The sequence below is a fragment of the Enhydra lutris genome, unplaced genomic scaffold, assembly GCF_002288905.1.
Source record: "Enhydra lutris kenyoni isolate GAN:26980312 unplaced genomic scaffold, ASM228890v2 scaffoldscaffold26, whole genome shotgun sequence".
NCBI classification, from domain to species: domain Eukaryota; kingdom Metazoa; phylum Chordata; class Mammalia; order Carnivora; family Mustelidae; genus Enhydra; species Enhydra lutris.
Genome location: NW_019154110.1, coordinates 14247541 through 14260656, shown reverse-complemented (window position 1 = coordinate 14260656; position 13116 = coordinate 14247541). Strand labels below are relative to the sequence as shown.

At 37.3% G+C, this 13116-nt stretch overlaps 1 protein-coding gene and 1 pseudogene across 1 annotated transcript in view; both read left to right on the top strand.

The window, feature by feature from the left end:
• Window positions 1–11399, top strand: part of LOC111151791 (RAD51 paralog C) — a 42575-nt gene extending 31176 nt beyond the window's left edge. Inside the window, exons 8-10 of the mRNA XM_022509992.1 lie at window positions 7442–7502; window positions 8465–8968; window positions 9141–11399. Of these exons, the coding sequence (XP_022365700.1) occupies window positions 7442–7502; window positions 8465–8581 (178 nt within the window). The 3' untranslated portion in view covers window positions 8582–8968; window positions 9141–11399. The remainder of the gene's footprint in view (window positions 1–7441; window positions 7503–8464; window positions 8969–9140) is intronic.
• LOC111151792 lies at window positions 4456–5016 on the top strand (annotated as a pseudogene).
• Window positions 11400–13116: the final 1717 nt, after the last annotated feature.

Genomic DNA, 13116 nt, shown 5'->3' with positions numbered 1-13116 from the left:
AATTTATGTGGAAAATAGGATGGCTTTTCATAGTTGCTTAATATATTTCTTGTATGAAATTGTGTCTATTTTTGTTTTCTTTTGTATTTTGCTATCCTACTTTTGTTACCCAGTTACTTACCTGCCTTTCACAAGTATTGTTCTTTAAAATAAAACTATGACAGCATGAAACCTTTGTATTTGTTTTTTGTTTTGTTTTGTTTTTTAAAGATTTTATTTATTTATTTGACAGACAGAGATCACAAGTAGGCAGAGAGGCAGGCAGAGAGAGGAAGGGAAGCAGGCTCCCTGCTGAGCAGAGAGCCCGATGCAGGGACTCGATAACAGGACCCTGGGATCATGACCTGAGCTGAAGGCAGCAGCTTAACCCACTGAGCCACCCAGGCGCCCTGTATTTGTTTTTAAAGCTGCTGAGCAAGTGAACAAACCAGCTTTCATTTTCTTTAAAACAGGCAAATGAAAGCTGTGGAGTCTTTTATTCTGCACTTCTAGAAATGTCAGATTTATGCCAGCCCCTCTGCTTTGAGATTAATTTGTATAACTGAAAGCAGTTGGTTTGGAAATACTGTAAGGAAAGGAGGAAATTGAGAAAGCATGTGGGCAAAGATGGAAAAAAGGGTTACTTAAATATATATCAGGTCTGGTCAGTGAAATTGTCTTAGTTTTTGCCTACATTTATTTTTGTTCTTCTCCAAACTGAAAAAAAAAATTCGTGCCTGACCAAATTAGGTTTTCCTTACTCTGAGCTCATGGCAGAATTTATTACACTTACATACATCTTTTGAAACCATTCTTGTGGTTTATATATCTTTTAAAAATAACATTTCTGTTGGCCACCTAGGTGACTCAGTTGGTTGAGTGTCTGCCTTCAGCTTGGGTCATGGACCTGGGGTCCTGGGATTAACCCCTGCATCGGGCTCTCCCTCTGTCTACTTATCTGCCTGCGTGTGCGCACTCTCTCTCTTTGGCAAATAAATAAATAAAATCTTTTTAAAAAAATAACATTTCCAGAGAGCTCAGGTAACTTTTTTTTTTTCATAACACATAGTGCTTTACAATTGACTTCCATCCCCCAGTTCTGTAAATAAGTCATTGTATTCTGGATCACAAAAGGAATTCTTTCCTCAGCAACAAACCCTTTGGCAGTAGTTCTCCAGATGAGGATCTTTTGAACATATTGCTTATACTTTCCCAGATTTAGGTTTTCCGTAAAGTGCATCCCACTGTGTAAATGTTTTTAGGGGTTCTTCTTGAACAAGTATATAGTAGTAGTCTTCCACTCTTACTCTACTATTAAATATTCACTAATAGAGATACATCTAAAATACAAAAATATGAGCAAACCAAGATGTTTCATCTTTTAATGCATTCATCAGAAAATGTTTGCCTTCTTTGTCAAATTCTAGAAGTTAGCATTGGTTAAGGTACCCATGAGATCAGAAAATTAGGCTCATTTTTTAAGCATTAACCATTTTATGACTTTCAGCTTCTTACTCATCCTTTCCAAGAAATTGGAGAATGGTGTTGAACATTGAATTAGATAGATTTTTTTTTTAAAGATTCTATTTATTTTTTTGAGAAAAGATAGAGCACAAATCGGGTGGAGAGGGAGAGGCAAGCTCCCTGTGAACATGGAGCCTGATGTGGGGCTCCATCCCAGGACCCCAGGATCATGACCTGAGCCGAAGGCAGACATGTAATCAACACCCAAATGCCCTGAATTAGATGGATTTAGGGGATCTCTGTTCCCATAAGTTTTTTTTATATCCCAAACTATCATTTTAGGACTGCTTGCTTATGATAGGTATTTCACTGGGCAGTTTATATATAATATTTCATATAATCCCTTCAATAACTCTTTGAAGGATCTATACCTATGTGAGAAGACCAAGTCTGCCCAGAAAGATAAAGTGTAATTAATAGCTACCATTTATTGAAATTTTATTAACTGTCCTTTATTGTGTTAAGCATTGTGTGTGTGTGTGTATGTATTTCATTTTATTTTCCAAATAACTATGAAATAAGTAGTAATATCCACATATTATAGCTGACTCTATAATAGTCTCTTTTACTATGATTGCTTTTTCTACAATGTAATTACAATATTGTGTTGATTGCCAGCAAATCTGGAAATACAGCTCTTATCTTCCTTTTTAGGTAAAATCCTTTTCTCCAAACTGTTTCTCCCCCCCGCCCAAGCTGGGGATATATGATAAGTAATGTGCATACTTCATTATAATCAAAATAAGTTGACCTCATTTAATAGAATTAAATAGTTTTATTCTTCATTGTTTGAAACCAGTTATCTTAAAAAAAAAAAAAAGAAACCAGTTATCTTTAAGTCATTAGAGTTGCATGAAATCTTGTATGTGTTCTAAAATTTAGTTTATCTTGAAAGGACAAAAATAGAAATTCACACTGGGGAAAAATAGTTATAAAAATGAAACTTCCAGTTTGAGCAGAAAACTAAAAACCTTGATTAACCAAATTTATATTGAGAATTGAACCTTAGTGTCCTATATTATACTCCAGTCCCCATCTTTCACCAAAACACCCGACTTTTACCCTTTGACTAACAATGAAATGACATTCCAGCAGTTATTCAAATAAGTACTTTTGTCTCTGTCCTGTATATTGTGCGGTTTTTCCTCCAGTTTGCATATTCATGATAATATGAGGCTGAGATTGTTCAGAATTATATCATTCTTTGCCAAGAAGGTCTGGTGGTAGAGTGGAGTAATATATCAACACCCCCACACAGTGTTTCATATGTGTGCTCAGCTTTAGAGCACAAATTGTGCTTCTGTCTTATTTCTTCCTGACCCAAACTGTGTAGTTCAGCCATATGTTAAGCTTCATCTCAGCTGGGGCCATGAGCCAAGTGATTCTTTGGTTTAGTTTGTTGTTTAAAAAGATGTCTTGAGATGGAGATATGACATATAAAATTATTTTATTTTTACTTAGGAATTTGAGGAAATTTTTCAACCTGAATATTTAATGCCCACTTGACTTTAGGATTTTTTTTTTAAAGATTTTATTTATTTATTTGACAGAGATTACAAGTAGACAGAGAAGCAGGCAGAGAGAGGAAGGGAAGCAGGCTCCCTGCTGAGCAGAGAGCCGGATGCAGGGCTCGATCCCAGGACCCCGGGATCATGACCTGAGCTGAAGGCAGAGGCTTTAACCTACTGAGCCACCCAGGCACCCCTAGGATTTTTAATAAACATGTAAAAGCTTAAAAGCTTATTTACTTTTTTTTTTTTTCCAAGATTTTATTTATTTGACAGACAGAGAATAAGCACAAGTAGGGGGAGCAGCAGGCAGAGGGAGAGGGAGAAGCAGGCTCCCCGATGAGTTAGGAGCCCAGTGTGGGACTCGATCCCAGGATCCTGGGATCATGAGCCAAGCTAAAGGCAGATGCCTAACGACTGAGCCACCCAGGTGTCCCAAAAGCTTATTTATTTTTTAATAATTTTCTCAGAAAATTCAGATGTATTGGGTATCTTTTGGGATATATGGTGATATTACAAGGTGATTTAGATACTAATTTTTCAGGTTAGCTAATTTTTGTTTTATTGAATCAAAGAGAGTGATGTTTTGTAATAAGGCAGGCTAAAATGAGCTATTCCTCTATTTTTCTGTTATATATATATTTTTTTAACTTTTATTTATTTAAAAAAATATTTTTTAAGTAATCTCTGCTTGAAGTGGAGCTCCAGCTTACAACTTGGAGATCAAGAGTCACATGTTCTACCAACTGAGCCAGCCAAGCGCCCATTTTTTCTGTTATATTTTGTATTAAAGATAGAATTATCAACACTAAAGCATTGTAAAAATTTATAATCTCCATCCCTAACACAACTATTCTTATATTACATATTACACAGCAGTTACTTCATTTTTGCTTACAATTGCAATTACAAAGTATATGACATTTTTGGATTCTGTTGTTTTTGTCCAAAAGTATAAACCTAAAACATTAAACTAATGGACTATGATCTCTGGTTGCTTCTCTCCCTTTTTTTTTTTTTTTTTTTTTAAGAGTTTATTTATTTATTTGACAGACAGATATTACAAGTAGGCAGAGGCAGACCAGAGGGCGGGGGAAGCAGGCTCCCCGCTGAGCAGAGAGCCCAATGTAGGGCTCTATCCCAGGACCCTGGGATCATGACCTGAGCCAAAGGCAGAGGTTTTAATCCACTGAGCCACCCAGGTACCCCTTCTCTTTTTTTATTTTGAAGATTTATTTATTCATTTGAGAGAGAGAACGTGAATGTGCACCAGGAGGGAAGGGCAGAGGGAGGAGGAGAGGGAGAGAGTCTCAAGCAGGCTCAGCGCTCAGTGGGGCTTGATCCCAGGACCCTGAGATCATGACCTAAGCCAAAATCAAGAGTCAGATACTTAACAAATGGCACCACCCAGGCACCGCTGATTGCTTCTCTTTTGAGTTTTGTCTGAGCAGAGGGGCAATTTCAAACTTTGAAGAGTAACATATCATGAACCAATGTGTCCTTCTGAATTGTCTTTGAAAACAAATCAGAAACTGCTCTGCCTCTGTCGTGGAGCAGTCTTCCAGGCTCCCTCTGCAAATGGGCTCTGTGGCCTAGTATCCTGATCCCTGCACCCATGATCATGTGCTGAGGCCCATGAGGGGTTACTGCCAAGGTTTCCACCAGCCCACAAGTGACTGCATGGCAGTCATCTCCGCCAGCAGCTCGCTTGTGGCCACCTATTACCAGTGTGTCCTGGGTTCCACTTCTGGTAACACCTCCTGTGAAAGTGCAGCCCTCCCTCGCCACCCTGGTCTTGCCAAGGCTGACTCGGGTTATTGGTGGGCAAGGTTCTTTTTTTGGGAAGTCCACTCTCCCATTCATGGCTATAGTGTTGGAGTCTCCAGAAGGCTCAGAATCTCCTCAGGCCTCCAGTAGTGTGATCACCTGTGACTCGGCTCTGGAAGCCTTGAGGAAGCAGCATGGTGGCCAGCCTGGAAAAGCCAACACTGGGCCCCAATCCTGAGTAGCCATACCAGCCACCAGGCTCATTGAGAAGGTGCTAGGCTCATCAGAGCTCTTCTCCTCCCCTCCCATAAACTAGGCAGTCTACAGCAAGCAGAAGCAGTGGGTTCTTTTATATCAAAACAGCAAAACACCAAAAGGGAAATTGAGAGAACCCTGCTGTTTACTATCCAAGCCACACTCAAGCCTTCCTGACACCCTGTAACCATGTGCCTTGAACCAAGTAGAAAACAAACTCCAAGCAGCCAGTAAAAATAAATCAACATTACATTGTATCTAAGAAGGTGATTCTTTTAACTCTCTCAGAGTTTATGATTTTTCTCTAAGTTAGAATCTGCATTTTGTGCAGTTATAGCATTGTTTTTTGTGGAAGGGAGAGGGACATGTTTTTTTTTTTTTTTTTAATTCAATTAGCCATCATATAGTACATCATTAGTTTCAGATGTAGTGTTCAACAATCCATCAGTTGCATATAACACCCAGTGCTCCTTGAGAATGTCAGTTTTTAAAATTGGTAAATTATGGGGTGCCTGACTGGCTTAGTCAGTAGATCATGCAACTCTTGATCTTGGGGCTGTGAGTTCAAGCCCCAGGTTGGGTATAGAGCCTACTTTAAAACACTTTTTAAAAATTAAATTGTAGTAAATTATACAAATGATAAAATGTTATGTTTTGTTGTTTAAGTGTACAGTTTAGTGACATGAAGTACATTCACATTATTGTGCAGTCATCACCTCCATCCATCCCCTGAACTTTTTCATCTTCCCCAACTGAAACTGCTTCCATTAAACACTAACTGCTATTCTTCCCTCCCCCAGTCTATGGCAACCACCATTCTACCTTCTATGAATTTGAGTACTCTAGGCACCTCATGTAAGTGGAGTGATGCAATATTTATCCTGTTGTGCCTGGCCTTTTTTCACTTAGCCTAGTTTTCAGTGTTCACTGTACATGGTGACAAGAACTTTCCTTTCCAAGACTAAATAAGATCCCATTATATGTAAAAACTTATCCATCTGTCAGACACTTAGGTTGCTTCTGTCTTTTGGCTATTGTGAATAAGTTATATCAGTTTTAAAGTAATTTTGAAAATTTTGCTTAGGTGACACCTGAGTGGCTCAGTCAGTTAAGCGCCCAACTCGTGGTTTCAGCTCAGGTCATGATCTCAGGTTTGTGGAATTGAGTCCCACGTCTGGCTCTGTGCTCAGTTCAGAGGTTGCTTGAGATTCTCTACTTCTGCTTCTCCCCTTGCTCTCTCTCCTTCTCTCTCTCTCTCAAATAAGATATACAAATAATAATCTTTTTAAAGAAAGTTTTTTGCGGGACAGCTGGGTGGCTCAGTTGGTTAAGCGGCTGCCTTCAGCTCAGGTCATGATCCCAGCATCCTGGGACAGAGTCCTGCATCAGGCTCCTTGCTCCGAAGGGAGCCTGCTTCTCCCTCCGCCACTCTGTCTGCCTATGCTCACTCTCTCTCTCTCTGACAAATAAATAAATAAAATCTTAAAAAAAAAAAAAAAGTTTTTTGCATAGGCCACCTGGCTGGCTTAGTCTGTAGAGTATAAGCCTCTTGATCTTGGGGTCATGAGTTTGAGCCCCACGTTGGACATAGAGATTACTTAATTTGAAAAATTTTTAAAAAATAATTTAATAAAATGTTTTGCTTATATTTGTTGCTTTTATAATATTTGAGCAAGCTTAATAAGAGCTTAGAATTTTATATCTAACTACTTTCAGCTTTCAATTTTATATTACTTTGTAGAGAACACAATAAGATTCTACCTAAACAGACCTTGTTCTGTCATGATGATGATTCTCTGGATATAATCATTTTGAAAGAATCTGTCTTCCTTGCTTATTTGTATTAGTATGATATGACTGTGTACTCCTCATTTATATCCCAAGAAATTGTCTAATACTTCTGTCGTGACAAGTAACACAGTTACTGCATAAAGTTGGAAAAACAAAAAAAACAATCTTTATCTTATAGTAACAACTTAACTTTTTGATTGTAGTCTTCTAGTAATTTTTCTATATATGTTGATTTACATACTCATAATTGTGGGCTCACACAGCGTAACTTTTACTTAATATATTATTAACATTTTTTATATTAAATATTTTTTCCCACATCTGCAGCATCAGTAGTATTTTGTCATGTAGAAATTTATTTGAATTACTCATTGGACATTTAGGTTGCTTTAAAATTCCACTTATATAAACAACTCTTGTTATTATATGTAATAATTATTATATGCATACATATAGCTGTTGATTAAAGGAATCTTTTTGATATTTCTTTGCTTTCTGTGTCCTTAGGGAAGAAAACAATAGAATTGTAGTGAAAAACTTTAAATGTAAATTATTATATCAGTCATCTGAACTAAGATCATGTGTTTGTATATATTTATTTCTTTTTCTCTAAGCAGGTTGGCAACATTGTACAAATCACCAAGCCAGAAGGAATCTACAGTACTGTTTCAAATCACAGTCAGTATTACTTGATTAGAGTGGGGTTTTGGTGTTGGTGGGCAGTAATTATCTGAAGAGAGCATTTACAAATTGCTTCTGTTAACTTCTGTAGGCAGCAAGCATATTTGAGGACAGCTTTCAATGCTTAGAACATTATCCTCAAAATAGTATATATACAGAATATTCCGGTGACAATTGGACTGAAATTTATTCTTAAGAACAGAGGAAATACTTATTTGTAGGCTAATGTGTTCCATGCCATATGTAATGTCAGGATATTAAAAATTTTTAAAGTGAAAGTTGTTAAAGATTTTCCAAGAAAAAAATACTAACATTACCCATTTTAGTCTGTAGATATTATAGATCTGTCATAGCCACCAAATATATCCTGCTTTAAAATGTTAATTTTCCTATAATTTAAAATCATAGAACACACTTTTTTGGCTGAAATATGCATATTTATCAGTAGTATTGAGCCAGATATATTCTTGGCATCTCATTTTTTAAGGACAAAAACAGAAATAGAAATTCTGAAACTGAATTATCAACTCAGTCTTTGTACTGCTTAGGTGCATTTAAAGTATCCTAATTGGAAAACTAAATTTTGAGTATTTAATTGTGAAAATAAATTTGTAAAGCACCTAAGTAATTAGTACATGTTACTTCCTTTTACTCTTTAATAGAGTCACTATAAAGTTTGTTAAGATTTTCTTTTGGAGTATATTTTTATAATGCACTGTTACTTCTGTGTGTGTATGTATAAACAATATATAAATAAATAAATACAGATATAAAATACTCTAGATGTAAAATACTCTAGTACAGCTTTGGCTTGGACACCAATTCAAGAGGTTTAACCTCTGCATTCGCAGTGCTTCATAACTTCTGTCTGAAGAATAAAGTAGCTTCAAAATATTTTGAAAACCAGTTGTTATTTTAAATGTTCTTAAACCATACTTGCATATTTTTTCATCTTCCAGCCTCAGGGATTTAGAGATGCTGTTGTTGCTACTGCATCTTCTTTGCAAACAGAAGGTTCACTGAATTTCCGGAAACGGTCACGAGAATCAGAAGAAGAACAGGAATCCAAAGACTAGTCTTAAAGTATACATATGTGTTGATGCTGTGAGATGTTATATATACAAGTAGTAGACTCTTTATTTTAAAATATAAACACACACTATGGCATATATGAATCAAGAGCATATGAAGTGAATGTGAAAAACACTAAATGAGTATGATTCTCTGAAATTTTCTAAAGCAGTTCTACAATTATATTTTGCCCTGTTTTCATTTTTAGTAACAGCAGAGATGATACAGGTATTGTATTTTTGCAAGTGTGGAGAGCTGATCTCATGTAGCCAATCTGAATTTAACCATTCAGATTGTTTTTTCCTATTTTCTTTGCTAGTTGCCTAGAAAATCCTAGGAAGAAAAGGTTTGTTTTTTTTTTTCACATTCCTATTGGGTTTTTCCCTTTAAATGTAGATTTTTTTTTTTTTTTTTAAGATTTTATTTATTTGACAGAGAGTGAGAGAGGGAACACAAGCAGGGGGTAGTGGGAGAGGGAGAAGCAGGCTTCCCGTGGAGCAGGAAGTTCTGGGCTCGATCCAAAGGCAGACACTTAACAACTGAGCCACCCAACCGCCCCTAAATGTAGTTTTGATAATTCTTAAAAATGACCTGGTTTTCAGCTATCTCTTACTTGACATCATGGCCGCCCTCAGACCTTTGGTGAACCCCAATACCATTAAAAAGAGAATCAAGAAGTTCATCCAGCACCAGGCAGACCGATATATCAAAATTAAGCACAATGTGGAAACCCAGAGTCATTGACAATAGGGTGCACAGAAGATTCGAGGGCTAGATTTAGATGCCCAAAACTGGTTACAGGAGCAACAAGAAAACAAAGCACATGCTGCCCAGTGGTTTCTCAAGTTCCTGGTCCACAGTGTCAAGGAGCTTGAAGTGCTACTGATGTGTAGCAAATCTTACTGTGCGGAGATTGCTCACAGTATATCCTCCAAGAACCACAAAGCCACTGGAAAGAGCAATCGTGCTGGCCATCAGAGTTACCAGTCCCGATGCCAGGCTGCGCAGCCAAGAAAAAGAATAGACAATTTATGTGTATGTCGTATTTGTGTTAATAAAACCATAAAACTGCAAAAAAAAAGAAAAAGGCTTGTTTTTAGTATTATAAAGAAAAGCCAGCACCATGAGTCAGCATATTATTGTATTCAGTTTTAATGGTAGGATACAAATTTTAGATGACCAGTCAGATTTTAGTGATCCCAATCCTAATTTAGTGACCCTAATCCCCAAATCCTAAGCCATTTGTTTATTTTTTATGTTACTTTATGTTAAGGGAAGGACTTGGAGCTGTTACCCTATCTAGAAATTGTCTAGAATGTTCATCTTCCAGAATACTCAAGTCGATAAACTCACAATTATTTATTTCTACATTTTGGAAACATGGTGTGATCCATTCTAGAATTCTAGATGTATTGACATTTTCCTTTGAATAATCTTAACACTTGGAATAAATTAAAAATTTGGATTCTTAAGTAGTTTTAAAATCATCTAAAAATATTTTGGCACCTGATTCTTCTTAGTACTTCTCCATTCATTCACAAAATTTATTGTGGTTTTCAGTGGAGGAAAATTATTTAAATAATTCAAAATTATATACTGTGACAACCATATTCTCCAGATTTTAGTGATACTTGGTATTTCCTGTCCCAGACTGACCATTAAATTAATAAAATTTTAAAAATATAATTATTCTGTAATTGATTATATATAGAATAACCGTAGTTTTCCAGGACTTTTTTGAGAATGAAATTAGACACTGCTAACCATTACACCAGGACAGTGGACATAAATCAGGACCATCCCAGGCAAAATCAGGTATTTGGTCATCTAATTATATAAGACTAATTTCAAATGACTACTTTAGTGAAGAATGACTGGTTGTAATTATTTTTGAGGTCTTTGAGGCATATATTTTTATTATCAAAGCAGGCATTATTAAAAAAATTACCCATCATTTTATATTCTCTCTGCTCAGATCATAAAATCATGAGAGTGAGGGGGTTATAAGTGATAAATATCAGTGTTACTAGGCTTCAGAACTATAGAAATCTCATAAAGCATCATAACACTACTTTAAAGAACTATAGGACCCAGAATATAGACAAAGCCAAGTGTATTTCTTTTTGTTTGCAACTCTTTTTAGGTAAACTATATAAAATAGCGTTTCAGGGCATCTGGTGGTTCAGTTGGTTAAGCATCTGCCTTCGGCTCAGGTCATGATCCCCGGGTCTCAGGATCAATCGGCCTGTGTCCAGCACTCCACTCAGCGGGGAATCTACCTCTCCCTCTCCCTCTTGTCTCTCCCCTTCCCTCCTACCCTCTCTCAAATACATAAAATCTTTAAAATAGCCTTTCAAAGTTGTTGCTATTGCTAAGAAGATAATTATTTTCCTAGTTATACACTTAAATCTTAATCTTCTTGGGCTGCAATAACAAAATACCATAAATTTAAGCAACAACATTTTCTCACAGTGTTAGAGACTAGAAGTCCCAGATCATTGTGCCAGCATGGTGTGGTTCCAATGAAGCTTGTAGACGGCCACCTACTTATTCCGTGCTCACAAGGCCTTTCCTTGGTGAATGTGCATGGAGAGAGAGCTTTCTCTCTTCATCTTCTTAAAAAGCCACCAGTCCTATCAGATTAGGACTTCACCTTTATGACTTCATTTAACATTAATTACCTTCTAAAAGCCCTATCTCCATATATAGTCACACTGAAATTTAGAGCTTCAACATGAATTTTGGGAAGAGAATTCAGTCTGTAGAAATTCAGGAAATTTGGGGGCACCTGGCTAGCTCAGTCAGGTGTCTGCATTCAGCTTGGGTCATGATCTCAGGGTCCTGGGATCAAGCCCCATGTCAGGCTCCCTGCTCAGTGGGGAATCTGCTGCTCCCTCTGCTTCTCTCCCTTCTCATGCTCTCTCTCAGATAAATAAATAAAAATCTTTAAAAAAAAATTACTTGCTTTTTTTTTTATTTTTTATTTTTAAAGATTTAACCTATTTATTAGAGATCACAAGTAGGCAGCGGCAGGCTGAGAAGGGGGGAAGCAGGCTCCCCGCCAAGCAGAGAGCCCGATGCGGGGCTCAATCCCAGGACCCCAGGATCATGACCTGAGCCGAAGGCAGAGGCCCAACCCACTGAGCCACTCAGGTGCCCTGTTACTTGCTTTTTAAAGAGCCTAATATATATCCTCTTGTGCTCCTCATAATTTTTCTATGATCGTTTTTAATGGTTGTGCATAATTTTAAACTTCTTTTTGGAGTTTGTTATTACTATATTTTTTAGTGTTATAAACAGTGCTTTTAATAAGCATACAAGTTCCTTTTTAAAAGAAATTGAAATGGAAATTGTATTAATTTTCCATTGTTTTGGTAAAAAAATTACCACAGATTTAGTAGCTTAAAAGAACACACATTTATTATCTTACGGTTCTGGAGTCTGAAATCAGTTTCACAGGGCTAAAATCAAGGCATCAGCAAGCCTGCATTCCTTCTGTAGGGTGTAGGGAAAATCCATTTTCTTGCCTTTTTTAGCTTCTAGAAGCTGCCTGCATTCTTTGGCTCATAGCCCATCTTCAAAGACACAGTGTAGCATCTTCCAGTCTCTCTGTTTCCAGTCTGATTCAATTGCTTTTTTCCAAATCTGTCTCGTGCCTTCCTTTTATAAGGACACTTGTGATTACACTTAGGGCTCAGTCAGATAATCCAGGATAATATCCCTATCTCAAGGCTGTTACTCACATCTGCAGATCCCTTTTGGCATGTAAATTAGCATTCACAAACTCCAGGATTCGGTTGTAAATGTTCAGGGGGACCCATTATTCAGCCCCTCAATTCATGTGGTAACATAATTCAAGACCTAATGATTTTTTTTTTAAGATTTTATTTATTTCTTTGACAGAGAGAGATCACAAGTAGACAGGCAGAGAGAGAGAGAGAGAGAGAGAGAGAGAGAGAGAGAGAGAAGCAGGCTCCCCGCTGAGCAGAGAGCCAGATGCGGGACTCGATCCCAGGACCCTGAGATCATGACCTGAGCCGAAGGCAGCGGCTTAACCCACTGAGCCACCCAGGCGCCCCAAGACCTAATGATCTTTTTGTGACAAATATACACATTAAAGTTTGCAAAGCACTGGGACAGACTTGTTGACATTTTTTTTTTTTTTTTAAAGATTTTTTTTTTTTTTTTTTGAAAGGCACACAACAAGCAGGAAGAGAGGCAGGCAGAGAGAGAGGAGGAAGCAGGCTCCCCCACAGAGCAGAGAGCCCGATGCGGGGCTCGATCCCAGGACTCTGAGATCATGACCCGAGCCGAAGGCAGCGGCTCAACCCACTGAGCCACCCAGGCGCCCCAGACTTGTTGACATTTTTAACTGTATTCATTGATGGTCATTCCCATTTATGAAAGTGAAAGGGAAAAAAAAAGGATACGAAGAGAAATGATAGTTCCTTAGCTTTTTGAAAGTTTTATTTTTCAAGGACTTTTTTTTTTTTAAGATTTTATTTATTTATTTGACAGAGATCACAAATAGGCAGAAAGA